The sequence below is a fragment of the Macaca thibetana genome, chromosome 10, assembly GCF_024542745.1.
Source record: "Macaca thibetana thibetana isolate TM-01 chromosome 10, ASM2454274v1, whole genome shotgun sequence".
Taxonomy (NCBI): Eukaryota; Metazoa; Chordata; class Mammalia; order Primates; family Cercopithecidae; genus Macaca; species Macaca thibetana.
In genome coordinates, this window is record NC_065587.1 from 36,008,424 (window position 1) to 36,035,417 (window position 26,994).

The window sequence follows — 26,994 nt, forward strand, 5'->3', positions numbered from 1 at the left end:
GACTACAGGTGTGCACCACCATGCCCGGCTAATTTTTTCTATTTTTTGTAGAGACGGGGTCTCACCATGTTGCCCAGGCTGGTCTTGAACTTCTGGGCTCAAGCCATTTGCTTGTCGTGGCTTCCCTCAGCTTTGGGATTCCAGGCATGAGCCACCAGGCCTACCCAGCCTTGAAATCTTTTCTCACTGTCAAGCACGTGTCTTTTAAGTCTTTTCCAGAAATCTTTAAAAATTTATCGCGTTAAGCCACATTGGCCATCACATGGCTAACTTTGTAAGTGAGAAGAGGGGAGAGGAAGGGAGGCAGAGGGGCTCCTGCTGTTCCCCGGAGTCCTCTCCACCTGCTGGGCTCTGGCGGGTTTGCTGAGGATGGCGTGAGGGCGCTGCTATCTTCTGGGCTCAGGGCTCCTATGAGTTCCTGAGGACTGGACCCAGGGGTGGCCTTTGTTGCTCCCTTGGGCATAATATGGGGGGACACAGGTGAGATGTGGGGCCACTACCCCAGCAGGCCTGTGCCAAGCCCCAGGACCCCATTCTTGGAACAGACACAGCCATGAGGACTGGAAGCGCTGGGCAGGGCCCCCAGGGCTGCTGACCTTGGCCCTCTTGGCTTCCCCAAACCTGTACCTTTAGTGCCCATTTGGCCAAGCCCACGACGAAGTACCCCAGGCGCTACGGTCCCTGCGAAGGGGAACGTGGAGAGCCCCTTGAGTGCCTCTGCAGCCCCGGAGCACCCAGCTGTCCTTGCCTGGGTGTCCCCAAGACTCTGAGACCTGGCAGCTCCCAGGTCTTACCTCATGAATCATGGAGTTTTCTTTCTTTTTTTTTTTTTTGAGACAGAGTCTCACTCTGTCACCCAGGCTGGAGTGCAGTGGCGCAATCTTGGCTCACTGCAAGCTCAGCCTCCTGGGTTCACGCCATTCTCCTGCCTCAGCCTCCCGAGTAGCTGGGACTACAGGCGCCGCCACCACGCCCGGCTAATTTTTTGTATTTTTAGTAGAGACGGGTTTTCACCGTGTTAGCCAGGATGGTCTGGATCTCCTGACCTCGTGATCCGCCCGCCTCGGCTTCCCAAAGTGCTGGGATTACAGGCGTGAGCCACCGCGCCCAGCGGAGTTTTATTTCTTCAGGTGGCATTGGAGCCTGTCCTGGCTTGAGTGCTTGACAGAGGAGGGCCTTCCCTGGGGAGGCTCTGTCTACTTCCCACCCACGCTGGAGGAGCTTGGGTCTCACGGGGAAGCAGGACTCGCTTAGGGGCGGGAGGTGACCCTGCCCTGGAGCCCAGGCCCTGCCCTAAGAGGAAGACTGGCCTCCCCCTGCCTCCCGCCGGGGCTGAGACTCCTTGTGGGTCCGGGTGACCCGGTCCGTGACCCCCGCCCTGGCCCCGCTTCTGGCCCCACGCCCCACTGAAGCCCCGAGCTCTGTGGCTTCTGCCTTCCAGGCCCGGCCCTGCGCTCAGCCCCACGGGGCAAGGGCTGGGAAGGATGGCTTGACTGGCCTACAGGGTACAGGGGACCCCTGACGGGTTCATCGCTGGGGCCGCGCGGGCCTCCCTCCGTCTGTGCCGTGAGGATGTGGAGACTGAGGACTCCGTCGTCGAAGGCGGCCGGCGGTGAAATCCAGTGGTCTGGGTGGGGTCCTTACCGCGCTGTCCGCGGGGTTTCCTCACTGCTCAGGCGGTTGCTGCTCCTCCACGCCACCTCCCGTCGTCCGTTCAGCTTCCGCGGGCGTCCGCTGTGGGAAGGGCCGTTCGGCTTCCGCGGGCGTCCCCTGTGGGAAGGGCCCTTCGGCTTCCGCGGGCGTCCCCTGTGGGAAGGGCCCTTCGGCGTCCGCGGGCGTCCCCTGTGGGAAGGGCCCTTCGGCGTCCGCGGGCGTCCCCTGTGGGAAGGGCCCTTCGGCGTCCGTCGGCGTCCCCTGTGGGATTGGCCATTCGGCTTCCGCGGGCGTCCCCTGTGGGAAGAGCCCTTCGGCGTCCGTCGGCGTCCCCTGTGGGAAGGGCCGTTCGACTTCCGGAAGGTCTGTTCAGCTTCCGTGAGTGTCCCCTGTGGGAAGGTCCGTTCGGTGTTCGCGGGCGTCCCCTGTGGGAAGGGCCCTTCGGCGTCCGCGGGCGTCCCCTGTGGGAAGGGCCCTTCGGCGTCCGCGGGCGTCCCCTGTGGGAAGGGCCCTTCGGCGTCCGCGGGCGTCCCCTGTGGGAAGGGCCCTTCGGCGTCCGTCGGCGTCCCCTGTGGGATTGGCCATTCGGCTTCCGCGGGCGTCCCCTGTGGGAAGGGCCCTTCGGCGTCCGTCGGCGTCCCCTGTGGGAAGGGCCGTTCGACTTCCGGAAGGTCTGTTCAGCTTCGTGAGTGGTGGGAAGGTCCGTTCGGTGTTCGCGGGCGTCCCCTGTGGGAAGGGCCCTTCGGCGTCCGCGGGCGTCCCCTGTGGGAAGGGCCCTTCGGCGTCCGCGGGCGTCCCCTGTGGGAAGGGCCCTTCGGCGTCCGCGGGCGTCCCCTGTGGGAAGGGCCCTTCGGCGTCCGCGGGCGTCCCCTGTGGGAAGGGCCCTTCGGCGTCCGCGGGCGTCCCTTGTGGGAAGGGCCCTTCGGCGTCCGTCGGCGTCCCCTGTGGGATTGGCCGTTCTGCTTCCGCAGGCGTCCCCTGTGGGAAGGGCCGTTCGGCGTCCGCGGGCGTCCCCTGTGGGAAGGGCCGGCGTCCGCGGGCGTCCTCTGTGGGAAGGGCCCTTCGGCGTCCGCGGGCGTCCCTTGTGGGAAGGGCCGTTCGGCTTCCGGAAGGTCTGTTCAGCTTCCGTGAGTGTCCCCTGTGGGAACGGCCTGCGCCGCACAAGGTGGGGACTTGGCACATGGCCTCGGAGGCTGGACACCGGGCGAGCCCCGCTTGGGGAGTGAGACCTGCTCGGAGGGGGAGCGAGCCCTGAGGCGGCGCCCGTAAGCCAGTCCCGCTGCCTCGAACAGATGGGTGGCTTCGCTTGTTTTGGACTAGTACAACTTTTAAGCAAAAAGTAACTGGTTAGGGATTCCACTATATTGCTTGATGTAAACAGACACGGCAAAATGTTAAAAAATGGAGTAGCTGAAGGCCGGGCACGGTGGCTTAGCCTGTAATCCCAGCACTTTGGGAGGCCGAGGCGGGCGGATCACGAGGTCAGGAGATCGTCCTGACTAACACAGTGAAACCCCGTCTGTACTAAAAAAATACAAAAACATTAGCCAGGCGTGGTGGCTCATGCCTGTAATCCCAGCCTTGGAGAGGCTGAGGCAGGCAGATTGCTTGAGGCCAGGAGTTTAAGACCAGCCTGGCCAACATGGTGAAACCCCGTCCCTACTAAAAATACAAAAATTAGGTATGCTGACTGGCGCTTGCAGTCCGAGATACTGGGGAGGCTGAGGTGGGAGAATCACTTTAACTCGGGAGGTAGAAGTTGCAGTGAGCCAAGATGGCGCCACTGCACTCCAGCCTGGGCAACAGAGCCAGACCAAACTGACTCAAGAAGAAACAGAAAATATGAATAGACCTATAACAAATAAAGAATCAGTAGTCAAAAAACTTCCAATGAAAGAAGTTCAGAAACTTTCACTACAGTTATTGTACCTTTTTTTTTTTCTTGAGACGGAGCCTCACTCTGTCACCCAAACTGGAGTGCAGTGGCGCTATTTCGGCTCACTGCAAGCTCCGCCTCCCGGGTTCGCGCCATTCTCCTGCCTCAGCCTCCCGAGTAGCTGGGACTACAGGCACCTGCCACCGTGCCCGGCTAATGTTTTGTATTTTTTAGTAGAGATGGGGTTTCACCGTGTTGGCCAGGATGGTCTCGGTCTCCCGACCTCGTGATCCACCTGCCTTGGCCTCCCAAAGTGCTAGGATTACAGGCTTAAGCCACCGCTCCTGGCCCAGTTATTGTACTTTTTAGTTCCAAAAAGAAAAGTCAATTTCAATAAAGAAATTGAATCAGTAGTCAATAAACTTGCAACAAAAGTCTCTCTCTCTCTGTATGTATATGATTGTATGTATCATTTCACTGTTGAATTCTATCAAACATTTTAAGAAGAATTAACACCAATCCCAACTGGTGTGGTGGCTCACGCCTGTAATCCCAGCACTTTGGGAGGCCGAAGTGGGTGGATCACGAGGTCAGGAGATCAAGACCATCCTGGCCAGCACTGTGAAACCCCGTCTCTGCTAAAAATACAAATAATTGGGACGGGCGCGGTAGCTCAAGCCTGTAATCCCACCACTTTGGGAGGCCGAGACGGGCGGATCACAAGGTCAGGAGATCGAGACCATCCTGGCTAACACAGTGAAACCCCGTCTCTACTAAAAATACAAAAAAATTAGTCAGGCGTGGAGGCGGGCACCTGTAGTCCCAGCTACTCGGGAGGCTGAGGCAGGAGAATGGCATGAACCCAGGGGGCGGAGCTTGTAGTGAGCCGAGATCGCACCACTGCACTCCAGCCTGGGCTACAGAGCAAAGACTCCGTCTCAAAAAAAACAAAAAACAAAAAATTGGCCGAGCGTGGTGGCGGGCGCCTGTAGTCCCAGCTACTCAGGAGGCTTGAGGCAGGAGAATGGCGTGAACCAGGAGGTGGAGGTTTTAGTGAGCCGAGGTTGCACCACTGCACTCCAGCCTGGGTGACAGAGCCAGACTGCATCTCAAGAAAAAAAAAAAGATTCCATCATATTCCTTGAGAGCATAGCGTTGCCTTTATTCTAAGCAGGTATTACAACTTTCTTATTTAAGTTCTATTTTTTTTTTTTTGAAGTTACCATTTCAGGTCACAGTGTATGTCAGATTTAAAATGTACACAAATAGTTTTCTTGCCTTGTTAAGCTGATTAGCTTTGTTTCTGTTTTCTTTTTTTGTTCTTGTGGTTGAGATGGAGTTTCACTCTTGTTGCCCGGGCTGGAGTTCAGTGGCATGTTCTCGGTTCACTGCAACCTCTGCCTCTCAGGTTCGAGCGATTTTCCTGCATCAGCTTCCTGAGTAGGGATTCCAGGTGCCCGCCACCACGCCAGGCTAATTTTTTTATTTTTATTTTTAGTAGAGACAGGGTTTCACTATGTTGGCCAGGCTGGTCTCGAACTCCTGACCTCAGGTGATCTGCTTGCCTTGGCTTCCCAAAAGGCTGGGATTACAGGCGTGAGGCACCTTCCTCTGCCAGCTGGTTAGCTTTGTAAGAAAATTACAGTATTTTTTAAAGTTGGGGCCAGGCATGGTGGCCCATGTTTGTAATCTCAGCACTTTGGGAGGCAGAGGTGGGTGGAGCACTGAGGTCTGGAGTTCGAGACCAATTTGGCCAACATGGTGAAACCCTGTCTCTACTAAAAATTAAAAAAAATTAGCCGGGCATGGTGGCGTACGCCTATAATCCCAGCTACTTGGGAGGCTGAGGCACGAGAATCGCTTGAACTCGGGAGGCAGAGGTTGCAGTGAGCTGAAGGTTGCAGTGAGCCGAAGGTTGCAGTGAGCCGAGATTGCGCCACTGCCCTCCAGCCTGGGTGACAGAGCGAGACTCTGCCTCAAAATAAAAGGAAAAAAAAAGTTGATGCATGACTTTGTGTATTAGTTTCCTGGGGCTGCTGTGAAAAGTACCACCTGCTGGGCAGCTCACAGCAGCAGAGGCTTCTCCTCTCAGTTCCGGAGTCCAGTGCTGGAACTCCGGGCATCCTTTGGCTTGTGACTTCATCACTCCAGTCGCTGTCTGTGGTCACATGACCTTCTCTCCTCCCTGTGTCTTTTTTTTTTTTTCTTTAGAGATGGGGGTCTCGCTCTGTCGCTCAGGCTGGAGCGCAGTGGTGTAATCGGAGCTCACTGATTGCAGCCTTCAATTCCTGGGCTCAAGTGATCCTGCCACCTCAGGCTTTCAGCGTGCTGCGATTAGAGGTGTGAGCCACCCTGCCCGGCTGCTGTTTCATTTTACCTTCTATCAGCACTTAGTACGAGACATTTTTGAAATACTGTAAGTCAGTATTGCAGATTTAATGTTCAAAAGGTACCATAGGCTGGGCATGGTGGCTCATGCCTGTAATCCCAGCACTTTGGGAGGCCGAGGCGGGTGGGTCACGAGGTCAAGAGATTGAGACCATCCTGGCCAACATGGTGAAACCCCGTTTCTACTAAAAACACAAAAATTAGCCGGACATGGTGGTACGTACCTGTAATGTTAGCCATTCGGGAGGCTGAGGCAGGAGAATCGATTGAACCCAGGAGGCGGAGGTTGCAGTGAGCTGAGGTCAGCCTGGCAACAGCACGAGACTCCTTCTGAGGGAAAAAAAAAAAAAGTCGTGTAGTTGTTTTTGTTGTTGTTTTTTTGAAACAGAGTCTCACTCTGTTGCCCAGGCTGGAGTGCAATGGTGCCACCTCAGCTTACTGCAACCTCTGCCTCCCAGGTTATAGCGATTCTCCTGCCTCAGCCTCCTGAGTAGCTGGGACTACAGGCGCCCCCCACCACGCATGGCTAATTTTTGTAATTTTGATAGAGATGGGGTTTCACCATGTTGGCCAGGCTGGTCTCGATTTCTTGACCTGGTGATCCACCTGCCTTGGCCTCCCAAAGTGCTGGAATTACAAGCGTGAGCCACCGTGTCTGGCCTGGTACTGTGGTTTTGTCGACCCCAAGTGTATGTGTTGGGCCTATCCAGCATTGAGATGTGGTCCCTGGGCTGAGGGGAGGGCAGGGCAGTGTCAGGCAGTGAGGTGAGGTGTGTGCTGTCAGTGTAAGAACAGTAACACCCGGGAGGGCTTCCTGGAGGAGGAGGAGGCTGTGTCCATCAGCTGAGAGGGCTCGAGACCGCTGTTGTGATTCATGGCAGCATTCGCCTTTACAGATCTGAGCTGTTCCAGTGTGTTGCTGGACGTCCCCTCCACAACCCAAATGAGCGACTAGGAGCTCAGCTGCCCCAGCCCCCTCCTGGGGGCCCAGAACACCTCGTGTCCATCTTGGGCACCCCTGCCACCCTCACACATGGCCCGAGCCAGGCACTGCTCGAGGCTTCCCCTGCGTATGACTGGTGGGCACCTGGCTGAAGCTGGAGGGATGCTGAGGCCTGGAGCTGCTGAGGTGGGAGTGGAAGCCCCTCCATTCAGGGAGCCCACGGCCCACCGAGACTCTGGTGGCTGGGGCTGAGACAGGGCAGCACGGGGCAGTGAGAGGGGTTTGGAAAGGGGAAGTGTGCTGTGCTCTGGGGACGCCCGGTAGAGGGAAGTGACGTTATGTTGGTGCAGTGGCTCACGCCTGTCATGCCAGAGCTTTGAGAGGCCAGGGCGGCAGGTTCGCTTGAGTCTAGGAATTCAAGACCAGCCTGGGCAATGCGAGGGAACCCTGTCTCTACACAACAAAAAAATTAGCCCGTGGGGTGGCATTCGCCTGTGGTCCCAGCTGCTCGGGAGGCTGAGGTGGGAGGATCCCTTGAGCCTGGGAGGTTGAGGCTGCCATGAGCCGAGATTGCTCTGCTGCACTCCAGCCTGGGAGACAGAGTGAGACCCCATTACAAAAACAAAAAGAAGGAAGTGACGGTCGGCAGGTTCGGGGAGGCAGAGGCGGCAGCCTGGGCGTTGGAGCTGGAATGGAGGTGAAGGAACTGAAAGCAGCCGGCGGGCAGGGAGGGGCAGGGCTGGCAGGGCCGCCGACGGAGACCTGGGCAGCCCGGGGCCGCCAGACATGGCTTTGCATCTTCAGATGGTCACATGGGGGCTGCCCTATGGAAAACCTCAAGTCCTCATTGCCAGCTCCCACTTGCTCGCCGGAGATGACGTGGACAGTCTGGAGATGATGTGGACAGGACCACCTGTCTCGCTGTCGAAAGACGCCTCTGCTAATGTGTCTTGGAGAGTTTTCTAGTCAGGAGCTCACTTAAAAATTTTGAAATGCAACCACGAACAACAATAATATAACGTACGTGAAATTTCATTTGTGCAAGTTTCACAGAATTCATGTCCTAACCTTGATTTTTTCAGAAGAAGGTAAACCATGAACGCCTTGGTGTGAGGGGTGGTGCCTGGTCCCTGCTGGCGAGGTGCCCTGGGGAATGGTGCCCATGCCTGGTCCCTGCTGGGATGGTGCCCTGGGGGATGGTGCCCTGGGGGATGGTGTCCGTACCTGGTTCCTGCCAGGATGGTGCCCTGGGGGATGGTGCCCACGCCTGGTCCCTGCCGGGATGGTGCCCTGGGGGATGGTGCCCACACTGGTCCCTGCCGGGATGGTGCCCTGGGGGATGGTGCCCACACTGGTCCCTGCCGGGATGGTGCCCTAGGGGATGGTGCCCACACTGGTCCCTGCCGGGATGGTGCCCTGGGGGATGGTGCCCACACTGGTTCCTGCCGGGATGGTGCCCTGGGGGATGGTGCCCACACTGCTTCCTGCCGGGATGGTGCCCTGGGGGATGGTGCCCACACTGGTTCCTGCCAGGATGGTGCCCACACTGGTTCCTGCCGGGATGGTGCCCTGGGGGATGGTGCCCACACTGCTTCCTGCCAGGATGGTGCCCTGGGGGATGGTGCCCACACTGGTCCCTGCCGGGATGGTGCCCTGGGAGATGGTGCCCACACTGGTTCCTGCCGGGATGGTGCCCTGGGAGATGGTGCCCACACTGCTTCCTGCCGGGATGGTGCCCTGGGAGATGGTGCCCACACTGGTCCCTGCCGGGATGGTGCCCTGGGGGATGGTGCCCACACTGGTTCCTGCCGGGATGGTGCCCTGGGGGATGGTGCCCACACTGCTTCCTGCCGGGATGGTGCCCTGGGGGAGTGGGTTGGGGGGTTTCTTGGCGAGAGTGGGCAGAGCTGCCCGTAAACAAACGTGTTTCCTCCTGTTGGCATCTGTGGTATCGCGCTCTTTGGTGGTAGGAACGGGGTGTCAGTGACCTGGGGCTGTCATGTCAAAGGGCCACAAAGGGAACATCTTAAACAACAGATACTTATTTCCCCCAGTCCCGGAGGCTGGAGGTCTGAGGTTCGGGTGTCGTCCCGCCGCGGTACTGGGAGGGTGCTGGGGGTCTGAGGTTCGGGCGTCGTCCCGCCGCGGTTCTGGGAGGGTTCTGGGGGTCTGAGGTTCGGGCGTCGTCCCGCCGCGGTTCTGGGAGGGTGCTGGGGGTCTGAGGTTCGGGTGTCGTCCCGCCGCGGTTCTGGGAGGGTGCTGGGGGTCTGAGGTTCAGGCGTCGTCCCGCCGCGGTTCTGGGAGGGTGCTGGGGGTCTGAGGTTCGGGCGTCGTCCTGCCGCGGTTCGGGGAGGGTGCTGGGGGTCTGAGGTTCGGGCGTCGTCCCACCGCGGTTCTGGGAGGGTGCTGGGGGTCTGAGGCTCGGGTATCGGCCATGGTTCCTGGGAGGGTGCTGGGGGGTCTGTTCCAGGCTTCTCTCCAGCCTCTGGCGGGGCCTCCGCTGCTGCCGCTTCCCGCCAGCCTGTGTCCAAATTTCTCCCCCTTTTAAGGGTACCCATCATACTGGATTAGGGGCCCCTAGTAACCTCATTTTTTTTTTTTTTTTTTTTTGAGACAGGGTCTCACTCTGTCACCCAGGCTGGAGTGCAGTGGCGCGATCTCGGCTCACTGAAGTCTCCGCCTCCCAGTTCAAGTGATTTTCCTGCCTCAGCAGGAATCCCAGCTCCTGAGTAGCTAGGATTACAGACGTGTGCCACCGCATCTGGCTAATATTTGTGTTTTTAGCAGAGACGAGGGTTCACCATGTTGGCCAGGCTGGTCTCGAACTCCTGGCCTCAAGCAACCCACCCACCTCGGCCTCCCAAAGTGCTGGGATTACAGGTGTGAGCCACTGTGTCCAGCCCGAGCGACCTCATCTTAATTTAACTAATTGCATCTGCAACGACCTATTTCCAAATAAGATGGAATTCTGAAGTATGAGGGATTAGGACTTCAACATTAATTTGGGGGGCGGGGGCGGGGTGTTCAAACTGTAACAAATGGCAGCGAGGTCCTTGGATGGATGAGCACAGGATTATAGCTGAGGAAGAATATTTTTACAAAACTAAGCTTCTAATCCTTTACTGAGGCATAATTTACATGCAACAAACGGCACTTGTTTAACAAGTATAATTTGATGAGCTCGAACTCTTGGGTGGTGCTGCCAGTGGTTTTGGAGACACAGGCCCTCCCCATCATCCCAGGAGCTTCCTGCAGCCTCTCCCCACCTCCGAGCCCAGGCAGCCCCCGGCCAGCCGTCTGCCATTGTGGACTCACTTCTGTTGTCTAGAGTTTCCTATAAAGGGAATTACACACTCGTCTTGGTGACTGTCTTCTCTTACTGAGCATAATTGTTATGGGATAATCCGTGTGGTGTGGACGTGACCTGTATGGGGGACAGAAGGCTGAGCAAGGAGGTGCCCCAGGGCGCCGAGGCTGGGACAGAGCCCAGCAGCCCTTTCTTGTGCCTGAGCTGCCTCTGCGGTTTGGAGCATCCCTGTGTTTACCTGCTCACCTGTTGATGCATGTTTGCACATTTGGGTTGTTCCCAAACCTTGGCTTTTCTGAGCGAAACTCGTGTGAACGTTCGCGCACGAGTCTTTCTGGACGCGTGGTTTTGCTTCTCTGGCGGGTGCCAGAGTTGTCGGGTCCTGTGCTGTTCAGCTTTGCTGAACTGTTTTCCACAGCGGCTGCACCATTCCATGTGCCCCAGCAGCTGAGCAGGCTCCAGGTGCTCGCGTCCTCGAGGACACATGGTGTGGTCTTGCCTCTTAGTCCCGGCCACTCTCACGGGGGAGCTCACTGTGGTTCCGGGCGTACTTCCCCGACAGCTGGGGAAGCCTCTGTCCGTGTCTGCCTCCTGATGTTTCTTCTTTGTGATGTGTCTGTTCAAAACGTTTTCCCATTAAAAAATTAGTTTCACCAGGCCACACAGTGGCTCGCGCCTGTAATCGCAGCACTTTGGGAGGCTGAGGTGGGAGGATCACCTGAGGCCAGGAGTTCGAGACCAGCCTGGCCAACATGGTGAAACCCTGTGCCTACTAAAATTACAAAAATTAGCGGGGTGTGGTGGCGCACACCTGTAATCCCAACTTCCCCGGGAGGCTGAGGCACAAGAATCGCTTGAACCCAGGAGGTGGAGGTTGCTGTGAGCTGAGATCGCACCACTGCACTCTAGCCTGGGCAACAGTGAGACGCCATCTAAAAGAAAAAAAAAATTAGTTTCACCAGGCCACACGTGATGGCTCATGCCTGCAGTTGCAGAACTTTGGAAGGCCGAGGCTGGTGGATGGCTTGAGCCCAGCAGTTTGAGACCAGCCTGGGCAACATGGTGAAACCCTGTCTCTAAGAAATTAAAAAAAAAAAAAAATTAGCTGAGTTTGGTGGTGTGCACCTGTGGTCCCAGCTACTCAGGAGGCTGAGGTGGGAGAATTGCTTGAGCCTGGGAGGTGGTGGAGGCTGCAGTGAGCCCTGATCATGCCACTGCACTCCAGCCTGGGTGACTGAGTGACACCTTGTCCGAAAACAAAACAGTTTCACCAAAATAATTATGTAGAACAGTTCTTAGAGTAGCTGAGTTAAACTTGGTCAGGACAGATGGCTGTGGCCACCTCTGTCTTCCTCGGAGCACTCCTGGCCACTGGCAGTTTGATTCTAGAGCCAAGGGTATCTTGCTTCCACTTTAAAATGGTGATTTATCTATTAATTACTTTTTTTTTAGACAGACTCTCGCTCTGTTGCCCAGGCTGGAGATCATTGGCGCCATCTCAGCTCACTGCACACTCTGCTTCCCAGGCTCAAGTGATTCTCCCACCTCAGCCTCCTTAGGAGCTGGGACCACAGGTGCGCACCACCACGCCCAGCAAAAAAAATTTTTTTTTTTTGAGACAGAGTCTCACTCTGTCGCCCCGGCTGGAGTGCAGTGGCACGATCTCAGCTCACTGCAACCTCTGCTTCCCAGGCTCAAGCGATTCTCCTGCCTCAGCCTCCTGAGTAGCTGGGATTACAGGTGCCTGCCATCACGCCCAACTAATATTTGCATTTTTAGTAGAGACGGGGTTTCACCATGTTGGCCAGGCTGGTCTCGAACTCCTGACCTCAGGTAATCCACCCACCTCGGCCTCCCAAAGTGCTGAGATTGCATGTGTGAGCCACCGCGCCCAGCCAATGCCCAGCTAATTTTTGTACTTTTTGTAAAGACTGGGTTTTACCATGTTGCCCAGGCTGGACTTGAACCCCTGACCTCAAGTGATCCGCCTGCATTAGCCTCCCAAATTGTTGGGATTATAGGCCTGAGCCACTGTGCCTGGCCTGTTAGATTACATTTTAAGCAAAATTTTATTTTATTTTCCTTTTTTTTTTTTTTTTGGAGACGGAGTCTCGCTCTGTCGCCCAGGCTGGAGTGCAGTGGCCGGATCTCAGCTCACTGCAAGCTCCGCCTCCCGGGTCTACGCCATTCTCCTGCCTCAGCCTCCCGAGTAGCTGGGACTACAGGCGCCGCCACCTCGCCCGGCTAGTTTTTTGTATTTTTTTAGTAGAGACGGGGTTTCACTGTGTTAGCCAGGATGGTCTCGATCTCCTGACCTCGTGATCCGCCCGTCTCGGCCTCCCAAAGTGCTGGGATTACAGGCTTGAGCCACCGCGCCCGGCCTTTTTTTTTTTTTTTAATTATTGAGACTCACTCTTGTTGCCCAGGCTGGAGTGCAATGGTAAGATCTGGGCTCACTGCAACCTCCACCTCCCGAGTAACTGGGATTACAGGCGCCTGCCACCATGTCCTGCTAATGTTTGTATTTTAGTAGAGATGGGATTTCACCATGTTGGCCAGGCTGGTCTCAAACTCCTGACCTCAGGTGATCCGCCCGCCTCGGCCTCCCAAAGTGCCAGGATGGCAGGTGTGAGCCACCACACTGGGCCTTAAGCAAAATTTTAAATGAAAGATTTAAATGGAGCCTAATGGAAATGCAGGTTTCAAGTCAGAGGCAAAACAGAGAGATCAAGGGTGAATGTGGTAAAACAGTGTGAGTTGATGTTTGAGAGGGTCCTTCATGCCGGCTGAGTTGTTTGGAATTTGACCCAGGGACGGGGGGGGGGGGGGGGGGGGGGGGGGGGGGGGGGGGGGGCCCTGGGGGAGGAGCCAGAGGCCTGGGATGCCGCGTGCCAGGCGCTGCCAGCAGGGGGCACCCAAAGCGTCCCGCCCTCCCCGTCTCATGTCTCATGCCACCGCCTGAATCACACCTGCTGTTTTACATTTTTATTAGAACAAACAGCCTTCCCAGCAAAGCTCCTTAGGGACGCAGGGAAAAATAACCCCACTCTGTGCCCTAAATTAATACTTTGAACACACAGTGCAGCAAATGGAGTGTGTTCATCGCGGTCTTCAGATTTCCTGGCTCTGCGTCCTGCGAAACGGGATCTATCCAGGCTGTGACCAGGGCACATTCGTCCTCACATGAGAGGCTGGAGTGAGTGGGAAGTGTGTGTCCTCAACAGCAGTGCGCCTGTTCAGTCCTCAGAGGCGCTCATGACGGACACTCGTCACCTTCTGGAGTCTGTTGGAGAGAGGATTTGGGATGGGCACCGCCACTTCCAAGATGGCCCTGGTGGCTGGGAAGGTCCCTCTTCCTCCGCTCCAGCTGACCCAGGGAGGAGGAGGCTGGAAGCCACGTTTGGCGGAGCCTGTTTGCCGGTGGTCGTTCTGCTGGAGACAGGCGCATGACCTTGTTCCCCGGACCCCAGGGAGGGTTGGCAGACCTCGTGCCAGCACAGGATGGCACGATGGGTGGGAGCACCCAGGCTTTGGAGCTGGAAGCACAGGTTTGCTATTGAATCCCTCCTGGCTGTGCTGGTTTTGAGGCCCTCAGTTCCTTAGCGTGCACTGTGGAGAACACCTCCCCTCTCCTGGTGGCTGTTGGGGTTTGAAATGGCCCCCAAAAGCACAGCGTGCTGGCGCATTGCCTGCCTGGCAGGACAGGCCCCATGCAGCCCCCCTCACTGCCTGCACAATGTAACTGTGGGCAGCGGCCTGTGCACCTGGGGCAGAGCCTGCACAATGTAACTGTGGCAGCGTCCTGTGCACCTGGGGCAGAGCCTGCACAATGTAACTGTGGCAGCGGCCTGTGCACCTGGGGCAGAGCCTGCACAATGTAACTGTGGCAGCGGCCTGTGCACCTGGGGCAGAGCCTGCACAATGTAACTGTGGGCAGCGGCCTGTGCACCTGGGGCAGAGCCTGCACAGTGTAACTGTGGGCAGCGGCCTGTGCACCTGGGGCAGAGCCTGCACAGTGTAACTGTGGCAGCGTCCTGTGCACCTGGGGCAGAGCCTGCACAGTGTAACTGTGGGCAGCGGCCTGTGCACCTGGGGCAGAGCCTGCACAATGTAACTGTGGCAGCGTCCTGTGCACCTGGGGCAGAGCCTGCACAATGTAACTGTGGGCAGCGGCCTGTGCACCTGGGGCAGAGCCTGCACAATGTAACTGTGGGCAGCAGCCTGTGCACCTGGGGCAGAGCCTGCACAGTGTAACTGCCCAGCGGCCTGTGTACCTGGTTATCCGTGGTTGGGGCGGAGCCATGCGTGGCTTTGTGCCCCTAGCACCTGCACGGTGACGCGGCTTGTGAGTCCGGAGCTTCAGGTTGTTGTGGTCACCAGAGTGGTTATACTGATGCCCGTTTCATAAGCGATTCTCTTTGAAGGGAAGGATCTTGAGATTCGTGACGTATAAGTAAAGCACATACCAAGAAGCCTCAGAAAAAACTGAGGTGGCCTTTGTAGGAGACAGCAGAGGCGGCGTCCCTCTGAGGGTCTAGGGTAGCTGTTGGGCAGCCTGACATCAGTGCAGCTGCAGACGCCCCTTAGACCCTGCAGCCCACAGCACCCACTCTTTGGAGACTTGACACCTGTGCCCCAGTGTGGATCGGGAGCTCCTCTCTGAAGGGGCACCTCACACATGGGGGTTGCCACACGGGGACCTGAGATGTACCAAATGCCTGTGAGCCTGTGCAGCAGCCACAGGTGTGCCCAGCAAACAGGTGTGTGTTCTGTGGAAGCAGCTGTCTGCCTACAGGTGTGTCCTGTGAACAGGGGTGTGTCCCGTGAGTGCGCCTGTCTGCCCACAGCTGTGCCCTGTGAACAGGGGTGTGTCCTGTGAGTGCGCCTGTCTGCCCACAGCTGTGCCCTGTGAACAGGGGTGTGTCCCGTGAGTGCGCCTGTCTGCCCACAGCTGTGCCCTGTGAACAGGGGTGTGTCTTGTGGCCAGGTGTGTCCATTAGATGGTAGACTCCTCCAGGCCGGGGCAGATGCGTCCCACACAGAATACAGGTTGCGAGCTCGAGGCCCTGAGTGGCCCCGGGTGCTTCTGTTTTGGGGTTTGCAGCTGCTCTTCTACTACAGTGGGGTTGATGTGGCCCCACGAGCAGATTTCTGATGCTGAGGGATTATCAAATTTGAAATGTAAATTCAAGTATTCTCCCAGAACTTCCCTGTTCTGGACTTAGAGAGATTATGTGTATTCTTAATACTTCTGCAGCCGACTCATCTCTTTTGAAGATGATCGATTTTGTCAGGGTGTGGTGGTTCACGCCTGTAATTCCAGTGCTTTGGGAAGCGGAGGGGGGAAGATCGCTTGAGCCCAAGAGTTTGAGACCAGCCTGGGCAACACAGCAAGACTCCTGTCACTACAAGAAATGAAAAAGTTGGCTGGGCGCGGTGGCTCAAGCCTGTAATCCCAGCACTTTGGGAGGCCGAGACGGGTGGATCACGAGGTCAGGAGATCGAGACCATCCTGGCTAACACGGTGAAACCCCGTCTCTACTAAAAAAATACAAAAAACTAGCCGGGCGAGGTGGCGCCTGTAGTCCCAGCTACTCGGGAGGCTGAGGCAGGAGAATGGCGTAGACCCGGGAGGCGGAGCTTGCAGTGAGCTGAGATCCAGCCACAGCACTCGAGCCTGGGCGACAGAGCGAGACTCCGTCTCAAAAAAGAAAAAAAAGAAATGAAAAAGTTAGCCAGGCATCGGGGTGTGAGCCTGTGGTCCCAGCTCCTCGGTTGGCTGAGGCAAGAGGATTGCTGGAGCCCAGGAGTTGGAGGCTGCCGTGAGCCGAGATCGTGCCACTGCAAAAGATTGTTACTTTTTTCCTTTTAGTGAACAGATAACTTTTTTCCCAAATGAAAATTTTATTGTTTTTTTAACTATGAAATCTCTGAGTATAGAACTGATTTTAAGCTGCTCTGATTGAATAATAATGCATTTCAGAACTTTTGATTTAAGTTGAACTTACGTAGAAGTGTGAACGTTGTACAGCAGCCACTGCTTCTATAAAATCTCTGGCATTTTTTTTTCTTTTCATTGTTCTCCTTAATTCTTACAGGCTCTGTTTTCCTGATGAATGAAGAGACATTTTATTCATGTAGGAAATTAAATATGATCGTTCAGCTTCCTAGCCTGAATACAGGGTGCCTGGAGCTTTTGATGGTTCCCATCACGTGGCCCAGAGCCAGGTGTCACTTGTGGACCCCCCAGCTTCGGGACTGAATGGTTGTTTTCCTGGGTTTGAAGTGTGTTTTGGTCACTTGCCCGATGCCTAGTTAATCCGGGTGAAGCTGCGCCTGGTGGGGCACCTGCTGCCCTGCTCTCCCCAAACCCCTGGGCCTGCCCCGCCCTCCTGGGGCTCCGACATGCCCTCCGGTCGAGAACCACCGGGCGGCCTCAGCACATGACCCCCTCCCCACAGCCTTCTCCGAACGTTTTGTCTGCCCCTTGTTCTGCTGCTCGCACCCACACGCGTTTGCCTCCGGCCCTCAAGCCCGGGGCCAGTGTGGGGCAGGATGGGCCCTTTGTTCTCTGCCGGCGTTGAGGCAGCTGGAGTCAGGCGGGGGCCTGGTCTTGGTGTCACGGGGGCCGGAGACCCTGCCTGGAATGGTCAGCGGTCACTGCCGTCACAGCCCTCGTGCCCAGTGGGGAGGACGCGAAGGGGAGGCTGGGCCTGGTCTTCTGCAGCCCGTCTCCCAGCAGGCAACACCGGCTGCGGGGGCCTGGGGACCCTGCACCATCCAAGGAGGGGATGGCCCAGGACCCTGAAGGCAGAGCTTTCCACCTCATCTTCCCAGCCTGTGAAATGAGAGAGTAATTACTTTCCTCAGGACATTTTAGGCTGGGCACAGTGGCTCACGCCTGTAATCCCAGCACTGTGAGAGGCTGAGGCGGGTGGATCATCTGAGGTCAGGAGTTTGAGACCAGCCTGGCCAAAATGGTGAAACCCCCTCTCTCCTAAAATTACAAAAAAATCAGCCAGGCGTGGTGGCAGGTGCCTGTAATCCCAGCTATTCGGGAGACTGAGGGAGGAGAACCGCTTGAGTCCGGGAGGCGGAGGTTGCTGTGAGCCGAGATCAAACCACTGTACTCCAGCCTGGGTGACAGAGCGAGACTCTGTCTCAAAACAAAACAAAAAAGGTATTTTAAGGATTATTTCTGATGATGTTTGAAAATACTCTGTTGGCCAGGCGCAGTGGCTCAAGCCTGTAATCTCAGCACTTTGGGGGGCCAAGGTGGGTGGATCATGAGGTCAGGAGATCGAGACCATCCTGGGTAACAGGGTGAAACCCCGCCTCTACTAAGAAATACAAAAAATTAGTCGGGCATGGTGGCGGCGCCTGTAGTCCCAGCTACTTGGGAGGCTGAGGTGGGAGAATCACGTGAACCTGGGAGGCTGAGGTTGCAGTGAGCCAAGATCGTGCCACTGCACTCCAGCCTGGGCAACAGAGTGAGACTCCGTCTCAAAATAAATAATAATAATAAAAAGAAAAGGAAAAGATTCTGTCATGACTAAGGGAAGGTCGTAACAAGTCGGAGCATAGGAGCGCGTGATACAAAACTGCCGATCCTCCGGCTCCGGCCCGGTCCCCCATGAGGGCTGCGTGTGGGGGCTCCTTGCAGAAAGGACATGGAATATTCTAGCGTTTGCTTAGTTTTCTCCTATTAAACACATTTAGCGTTTCAGGTGAGTCCTGCTTGACTCATCAGCTGGAAAATGGAGTTTGTAACAGGAGAGACCCAACCACTGTTTCCTTCCCAGGCAGGGCTGTGGGGTGAGCGTGTCTCCTTATGATTCGTCTGTAAGTTCTAGCCCCCTAGGACCTCATAATGTGACCTTATTGTAAACAGGGTCACTGTGGATGTGATTAATTAAGACGAGGCCATGGGGCTGGACCCTACTCCCGGACAACCAGCGTCCTTGTGAAAGGGCGACATTTGGACACAGACATGCACCCCAGGAGAAGCCGTGTTGAGATGGAGGCAGAGGTTGTGCGATGCGTCCTCATAATGCCGGCTCGGGGAGGGGCTGGAACAGGCACCCCCAGCTCGGCTGACATCCTGATTCTGGACCTGAGAATAAGTTTCTGTTGTTTAAACCTCCTAGGCGAGGGCCCCTTGTTAGAGTGGCCCCAGCAGACGAGAACAGGCTGAGGACTCACATCCTTGAGTCGAAGGAGAGACAGGAGAGCCTCTGGGGCAGGGTGCACCCGATTCAGAAACGATTCCGCGTCTCCCGTAACTCTGTGAGGCAGGGCTGTCTTCTGATGAGGGGTACCCGGAGACCGTAGCCATGTCTCAGACGTCCGGGGTACTGGCATCCTCAAGGCCTGAGCTCCCTCTAGCCCTGTCCCGGTGCTGGGCAGCGACCCAGCCCTAAGCCAGGAAGCCTCCCTCTTCCGGAATATGTGAGCTGGTTTGAGCTCAGAGTTTTGGAAACTTTCAGGACTAAGGCTATGAATGCTTTAAATCCTTACTCTGTGGGGTTTTTGTGTAGGAAGTTTTATTCTTTTTTCTTAAGAATGTTTCTTCAAGCGTGAGGGATGGCCACAGTGTGGGCCATTTAACCGACTTCTTAGTTTGGGTAAGAGTTGCTTCAGCCATGGCTGGGTGTTTTCATCATTTCTGGGATATGTGAGTTGCTGTGTGTGGGATTCTGTTCAGAATCCCATTAGCCTCCAGCACGGAAACGCATGGCAGACGTCCCACCCTGGACGCACTGGTGCCCTCCGGCGTTTGCTGCCCTGTTTCAGGCAGACACAGGCCCCGTGCTGCACACCTGTGGGTGGGCTCTCCGGTGGGTCCTTCTCCCACTGGCCATGCTCTGTGCCGCATGGCCCTCCTCCCGCCCCCCGCCCGGCGTCTCCCGGGCTGCCTCTCATGGCCTCTGCCTGTGCTGAGCTTGGGTAACTCTTGTTCTTACCTCCACAGAGTCTGTAAAAGAGGCGACACCAGGGCTTCCAAATGAACAACCGAAAGGAAGATATGGAAATCGCGTCCCACTACCGGCACCTGCTGCGGGAGCTCAACGAGCAGAGGCAGCACGGTGTCCTGTGCGACGTCTGTGTGGTCGTGGAGGGCAAGGTCTTCAAGGCACACAAGAACGTCCTGCTGGGCAGCAGCCGTTACTTTAAGACACTCTACTGCCAGGTGCAGAAGACGTCGGAGCAGGCCACGGTCACGCACCTGGACATCGTCACGGCCCAGGGCTTCAAGGCCATCATCGACTTCATGTACTCCGCACACCTGGCGCTCACCAGCAGGAACGTCATCGAGGTGATGTCAGCCGCCAGCTTCCTGCAGATGACGGACATCGTGCAAGCGTGCCACGACTTCATCAAGGCTGCACTGGACATCAGCATCAAGTCGGACGCCTCAGACGAGCTTGCGGAGTTTGAGATCGGTGCCTCGTCCAGCAGCAGCACGGAAGCTCTCATCTCGGCCGTGATGGCCGGGAGGAGCATCTCCCCATGGCTGGCACGGCGAACGAGTCCTGCCAATTCTTCCGGAGACTCGGCCATCGCCAGCTGTCACGACGGAGGGAGCAGCTACGGCAAAGAGGATCAGGAGCCCAAGGCCGACGGCCCCGATGACGTTTCTTCGCAGCCTCTGTGGCCCGGAGACGTGGGCTACGGGCCTCTGCGCATCAAGGAAGAACAGGTTTCACCGTCTCAGTACGGAGGGAGTGAGCTGCCTTCTGCCAAGGACGGGGCAGTGCAGAACTTCTCGGAGCAGAGTGCTGGCGATGCCTGGCAGCCCACGGGCCGAAGGAAGAATCGGAAAAACAAAGAGACCGTCCGGCACATCACACAGCAGGTGGAAGATGACAGCCGGGCCAGCTCCCCGGTGCCGTCCTTCCTGCCGACGTCGGGGTGGCCGTTCAGCAGCCGAGACTCAAGTAAGCCTTTCGCTTGTTACAGGGGCTCAGCTGCCCCCGTGTGTCCAGGCCTCACGGCTGTGCGCTGTGGCGATGCAGTGACACATGTCCAGGCTCACATTGGTGGCTTCCTAGGGTCACTTCCTTTTACAGGAAATTGTTGTGACCACAGGGAATGCAGCCAATGCATCTCAAAGGCCAGGACATCGCCAGGGTCCTCGGAGACCCAGTGTATCTGTCCTCATCAGCACGGCCTGGTGTCACCCACACATAGGGGCTGCCTGGGCTGGGCTCCTCCAAAGCCAAAGGGACGTGAGCCGGGGGGTGGGTGATACCAGGAGGGGACCCCTCAGCCCTGGTGAGGGTGTGGCCTGCAGGGTCTGCTTCCCCTGGCCTGTGGGACCCTCCCGTGAGCCCTAACTGGGGTAGTTCAACTGGCCGCTTGCCAGGGGTGGCCTTCAGCTCCAGGCTTTTCATCCCGAGACTTCTGCCTTGGTCACTGTTCGTGTAGTGAATGTTGAATGGAAACACTATATGAATGTACTTTGTCCTTTGTGCCTTCGTGCTTAGCTTTGTCCTTGACCTGGGGACCTGAGATGTTACAGCCACGAAACAGCCTTTCCCGGCAAGTGGATTTTGTATTTGCTAACACTTGTGGGTTCTGCCTGTTTAAGCCAACAGACTGGGTTTATTTCCTTGGTTTTCTTTTCTTTTCTCTTTTCTTTTCTTTTTTTTTTGGAGACAGTCTCACCCTGTTGCCCAGTCTGGAGTGCAGTGGTGTGATCTCGGCTCCCTGCAACCTCTGTCTCCTGGATTCAGGTGATTCTCCTGCCAGAGCCTCTGAGTAGGTGGGATTACAGGCATGTGCCATCACGCCTGGCTAGGCTAATTTTTGTATTTTCAGTAGAGACGGGTTTTCACCATGTTGGTCAGGCTGATCTCGAACTCCTGACCTCAGGTGATCCGCCCCCTCCATGGCCTCCCAAAGTGCTGGGATTACAGGCGTGAGCCACCGTGCCTGACTGATGTTTTTTTCTTACACTGCATGATACAGGATCCCCCCTTGGGTCCTGCCTATTACCTACTGCAAAGGGGCTCTGAGCTTAGCTTTGTTGGAGCTGGATGTCACCACCTGAATGGCTGTCCCTTATGTGTCTTCCAGATTTGTAAATAATATATTAAATGTTTGCTGAATACTGGCCACTATTCCTGGTGCTGGGCATGTAATATTAATAATAATTGTGGGGATTTAGCCTCTGCTCTTTTCCCCAGGCTGTGGCCCAAGTCAAGGAAAGGTGTTTGGAGTTGGGTGTGGTGTTACCTGTGCCTATAGTTCGGCTACTCCGAAGGCTGGGGCAGGAGGATGGCTTGAGCCCAGGAGGTCCAGGCTGCAGTGAGCCGTGATCATGCTGCTACCCTCCAGCCTGGGCGACAGAGCCAGACCTTGTCTCTCTTTTTTTTTTTTTTTGAGATGGGGTCTTGCTCATCGCCCAGGCTGGAGTGCAGTGGCGCGATCTCGGCTCACTGCAAGCTCTGCCTCCCGGGTTCATGCCATTCTCCTGTCTCACCCTCCTGAGTAGCTGGGACTACAGGCGCCCGCCACCACTCCCGGCTAATTTTTTGTATTTTTAGCAGAGATTGGGTTTCACTGTGTTAGCTAGGATGGTCTCGATCTCCTGACCTCGTGATCTGCCCGCCTTGGCCTCCCAAAGTGCTGGGATTACAGGTGTGAGCCACCGCGCCCGGCCCAGACCGTGTCTCTTAATTTAAAAACAGGAGGAATGGAGGCATCCTAGCAGGTGCTGCCCGTGGAGAGGCTCCTCCAGGATGAAGCCGGGAAATGAACGTGGGAGGGCGTGAGTGGACAAAGGACGAAAGACAGCAAGCCGCAGGGTGGGAGGCCCTGAAAAATGTCTCAGATGCCGAGTGTGTGGGTGGCGCGGTGGGAGACGCTGCCTGCTCCCCTGGCTGGAAGGCTTCCTGGGCAGGGTGAATGTGGCCCCTTCTCCTGACCCTGGTTCCTCTCTGTCACTGAGAGATCTCCAAGAGCTGGTAGTGAAGGCAGCTCGACATACGTTAACTTTTATCATTGTGGTAGAATATACACAGTGTAAACCTTACCATTTTAACCATTTTCAAATGTACATTTCACTGGCATTAAGTGAAGTCATGCGTTGCTTGATGACAGGGATAGGTTCCAAGAAATGTATCGTTAGGCGATTCTGTTGCTCTGGGAGCGCCATGGGGCGCCCGTCACAGAACTAGAAAGTGCAGCCAGTTACAGACCCAGCACCAACCTGCCAGAGTGTTAGTTACCGTGCTGAGCACTGCAGGCAGTTGTGACACCATGGGAAGTGTTTGTGTGTCTAAACATAGAAAGGGTGCTGTAAAAATAGGGTATAAAAGATAACGGCGTGCCTGGGTAGGGCACCTGCCATGCACGGAGCTTGCTGGACTGCAAGTTGCCCTGGGTGAGCGAGTGGTGGGTGAACATGAAGGCTGAGAACAGGACTGTGCAGTGCTGCAGACTTTATAAACACCTGGCGTGTCATACCCTAAACTGAGTTTTCTAAGTTGCGCTAGGACATTGCGACAGCTATGACGTCACCAGGTGACAGGAATTTCCTGGCTGCGTTCTAATCTACGGGACCATGGTGGTTATCTGTGGTCTGTCCCTGACCGAAATGCCCTTCTGTGGCGCATGAAATTGTGCATCATGACTTTTCCATCATCCCAGAGGGAAACTGTATCCGTCATAGCATACCTTTCTCTTGCCTCTATGCCTCTACCCCACCTGCGAGTAAATGCTGTTCTGCTCTGACACAATGTAGCTTTTATTCATTCTCATCTCAGTTGTTGCTGTGTGTCCTGCCCTGAGCTATGAGAACCCAGGATGTTCAGTGAAAGTTGGTGGCCACGTGCAGTAGCTCAGGCCCGAAATCGCTTTTGGAGGCACTTTGGGAGGCCGAGGCAGGCGGATCCCTTGAGGCTGGGAGTTTGGGACTATCCTGGGCAGAGTGGTGAAATCCCATCTCTAATACAAAAGTTATCTGAGGCCAGGCGCGGTGGCTCAAGCCTGTAATCCTAGCACTTTGGGAGGCCGAGGTGGTGGATCACAAGGTCAGGAGATGGAGACCATCCTGGTTAACATGGTGAAAGCTCATCTCTACTAAATATACAAAAATTAGCTGGGCGTGGTGGCGGATGCCTTGTAGTCCCTACTGCTCAGGAAGCTGAGGCAGGAGAATCGCCTGAACCAGGGAGTCAGAGATTGCAGTGAGCCGAGATCGTACCACTGCACTCCAGCCTAGGTAACAGAGTGAGACCCTGTCTCAAAAAAAAAAAAAAAAAAAAAAAAACCCAAACAAACAAAAAACACAGCAGTTGGTTTAACTCAGCCCGAGGCTGAGTTGTGCTCCATCGTGAGGCTGTCCTGGGTACTGCAGGATGTTAGCAGCAGCCCTGGCCTCCACCCACAGATGCCAGGAGCACCTGCCTTTGGGTTCCCCGTTGGTACAACCGAAAATGTCTCCAGACATTACCAGTTGGGAAAGTCATTTCTCTCTGTGCTGCGTACATGTGGAGCGTGTACAGGCAGCAGGCCAGGGCCAGTGGCCTTTCCATCTGCTCGTGACTGTTTATAATCTTCCACTAACTCCAACTAAAACCGGGGAGGCAGTGGTCCCTGGCAAGAGACCCGGCTTTGGGGGGCGTATTCTGATGTTTACAGATGCGCTGCAGGGTCCGTCGTCAGCACAGTGAGGCCCCTCCCACAGGTCCCAGGCCACCTCGCTGTGCGTGTGCTTAAGTCGATGGCAGGTGCCCGTGCTGGAGGCCTTTATATTATAAGAGTCGATCCAGGCGCTGAGAAATAGTGCACTCCTTAAGCCTGTGGGCTGAATGCTTTAAATGCAGTTGTCGAGCAGAAGGTGTTTTTAGAATCCAACAAGTGATTTTGGCTGTGTACTTTTGTTAGAGTCTTAAATCCCTTGGGTTTCCAAGGCAACTGTGAAACTCTTCCATTCGATTATTCCGAGTTGCTAAGATGAGGACACAAGGCTGTGAGCTGTGCGAGGATGGAGGATGTTTCTGCCCACGCCGTGGCGGCCAGTGACTCCCTGAGCTGCGTCCTCCGTCCGAGCCCTCAGGCTGGGATTTGGAAGCTTGGGGTTTGGAGGTAGATCATGATCCCGTGGAGGTCAGTTGGTTTCCATTAAAGATTTATTCTATCTTAGAGAAGAGGATGTTTAATTCTCATCCCATTTATAGAAGCAAATGCCCTTTTTTTAAAAATTTTTTATTTTTGAGACACAGCTTCACTGTCACCCAGGCTGGAGTGTGGTGGTACAATCTCAACTCACTGCAGCCTCCGCCTCCCGGGTTCAAGCGATTCTCCTGCCTCAGCCTCCAAGTAGCTGGGATTACAGGCTCCCACGACCACGCCCAGCTAATTTTTGTATTTTTAGTAGAGACGGGGTTTCACCATGTTGGCCAGACTTGTCTTGAACTCCTGACCTCAGGCGCTCCGCCTGCCTCAGCCTCCCAAAGTGTTGGGATTACAGGCGTGAGCCACCGTGCCCGGCCACAAAGTCCCTTTTCTTTCTTTCTTTTTTTTTTGAGTCTCGCTCTGTTACCAGGCTGGAGTGCAGTGGTGCAATCTCAGCTCACTGCAACCTCCGCCTCCCGGGTTCACACCATTCTCCTGCCTGTCTCCTGAGTAGCTGGGACTACAGGCTTTCGCCACCATGCCCAGCTACTTTTTGTATTTTTAGTAGAGATGGGGTTTTACCATGTTGGCCAGGATGGTCTCAATCTCTTGACCCTCGTGAGCCACCTGCCTCGGCCTCGCAAAGTGCTGGGATTACAGGCGTGAGTCACTGCGCCCGGCCACAAAGTCCCTTTTCTAAGAACATACGTCAAGTGGTCACCATGGATGATTCGATGTCGATGCCCCAACCCCTCTGTGCATCATCCTGGCTCCTGGTGACCCTGGGGCCTGTTTGTTGTTAAGAGTGATTTTCTAGGCAGGGAGGACAAATGCATTCTAACTTAACAGCTTCCAAGAAACAGTATGCCTTGAAATTTATTTCCCAGTTACAGCAGTTCACTTCTATGAGAGCTTGTGGGAAATAGCATTAAAATGTGCAGATTCATGTGTGCAGGCAGGCCCATGCCTCCCCAGGCCCTGGCGTCTCCTTCTCATCTGCGGAGGGAGCGCAGTAAGGACCTGAGAGGTGACTGGTGAGGCCTTGACGAAGTGGATGTGTAGCTACTGCATGAGAAGATGGTAAAGGAACAGCCCAGGTGCCCCAACTAAATGGCCCCACACATGCCTAATCTGTGTGTTTTGTAAAGTAAGCGTGAACTTGAACCCTGGTGAGGCGGGAGCTTGACATGTTGGGATTTTTAAGCGTACATTAGAACTGCAGGAGCTCCAGATGGGGGACGATGGCCTCCCGGGTAGGCAGTGCTGCCTGCAAGCCTCCTGTCTGCTCCGGGAGGGGAGTGAGGGTCCTAGCTCTCAGGGTAGGGGATCTTCGAGCTGTGTCTTGGACCAGGCCGGCCTGCCTCCGGTGAGGCAGAGCTTCCTTGTGCTGACAGCAGCTCGTCGCAGCCCCCAGAGCTCCTTGCTGGGGAAAAAGCAAGAACTGCTGAGCGGAGGGGGCCACGGCTCTGTTCCCTTCTGTGTTCCCCACTTCTGTCCACGAAGGTTGGGGAGGAGGACCCCCCACGGTCTCAGCCGTCCTGATGACAGGAGGGCAGGGAGTTACCTCTGAGGTTACATCCATGCGGGGACTCCCGTCCTGAGTGTATGTGGCATCTCGGCCCTCCTGGCGCCCGGCAGAACGTGCGGTGCCCCCACCCGGCCTCCGGAACACCTTTCACAGTCCGTTTAGTAGCACGGCAGATCCGATGGTTCTGTTGAAGCAAATTTCCTGCACTTGAGATGGTCTTTTTATTTTTTGGATGGAAGGGTTTCAACCAAAAGATGGCGTCATGTGCTTTGGTCAGTAGTGGGGTGGGAAGGACCCCGATCCTACAGATCCCACGGCCGTTCGGGTGGGGTGGGAAGGGTGTCCATGTCCACACCCCGATCCCACAGATCCCACAGCAGCTCGGGAGGTGCTGGGCTTGATCTGGCTCCACGCTGCGATCCCACAGATCCCACAGCCGCTCGCTCGGGAGATGCTGGGCTTGGTCCTGCTCCACACCCCGATCCCACAGCCGCTCGGAAGATGCTGGGCTTGGCTTGTTTTCATCCACTCCCCTGTTCAGTCCTGTCCTGGGAAGCTTGAGAACTCAGCTGCACCTTCTCTAGATGTTTTTGCTTTCAGGTATGAGCAGAATTACCTGCAATCAGCTCTGACCACATTACAGTCTGTTAGGGGAGCAGCTGGTGACTAGGACAGAGACAATAACACCCTTCACAGCACCATGGCTGTTTTTTGTTTTCGTTTTATTTTTAAAAAATTTCTGCTCTCGGCACTGGACAGAGTATTTTTTGTTTTTGTTTTGAGACGGAGTCTCACTCTGTTGCCAGGCTTAAGTGCAGTGGCGCCATCTTGGCTCACTGCAACCTCTGCCTCCCAGGTTCAAGCGATTCTCCCACCTCAGCCTCCCGAGTAGCTGGGATTACAGGCACTCACCACCATGCCCGGCTGATATTTTGTATTTTTAGTAGAGACAAGGTTTCGCCACGTTGGCCAGGCTGGTCTCAATCTTGTGAACTTGTGAACCCCAGCTTCCCAAAGTGCTGGGATTACAGGCATGAGCCACTGCACCCGGCCGTGTTTTTTTGGTTTTTTAAAGACAGGGTCTCACTCTCTTGCTCAGGCTGGAGTGCAGTGGTACGATCTCGGCTCACGGCAGCCTTGACCTCCGGGGCTCAGGTGGTCCTCCCACCTCAGCC

At 55.7% G+C, this 26,994-nt stretch overlaps 3 protein-coding genes across 28 annotated transcripts in view; 2 read left to right on the top strand and 1 right to left on the bottom strand.

Moving 5' to 3' along the window:
• Nucleotides 1-26,994, bottom strand: part of DNAJC5 (DnaJ heat shock protein family (Hsp40) member C5) — a 217,063-nt gene that overhangs the window by 140,130 nt on the left and 49,939 nt on the right. The window lies entirely within an intron of this gene.
• Nucleotides 1-26,994, top strand: part of STMN3 (stathmin 3) — a 239,048-nt gene that overhangs the window by 65,478 nt on the left and 146,576 nt on the right. Inside the window, exon 1 of one of the 23 annotated variants that reach the window (XM_050746360.1) lies at nt 8,735-8,744. The exons of 18 other annotated variants lie outside the window; for them this stretch is intronic. The gene's annotated coding sequence lies outside the window, so the exon portion shown is untranslated. Of the gene's footprint in view, nt 1-8,734; nt 8,745-12,977; nt 12,991-20,399; nt 20,410-26,140; nt 26,151-26,994 lie in introns of those variants that run through there. 4 more of the 23 variants (XM_050746380.1, XM_050746381.1, XM_050746371.1 and 1 more) reach the window with 4 other exon arrangements.
• The window catches only part of ZBTB46 (zinc finger and BTB domain containing 46), a 91,837-nt gene that overhangs the window by 22,708 nt on the left and 42,135 nt on the right, over nt 1-26,994 (top strand). For all 4 annotated transcript variants that reach the window (XM_050746146.1, XM_050746149.1, XM_050746148.1 and 1 more), the window contains exon 2: nt 19,139-20,105. In XM_050746146.1, coding sequence (XP_050602103.1) covers nt 19,172-20,105 — 934 coding nt within the window. In that variant the 5' untranslated portion in view covers nt 19,139-19,171. The remainder of the gene's footprint in view (nt 1-19,138; nt 20,106-26,994) is intronic.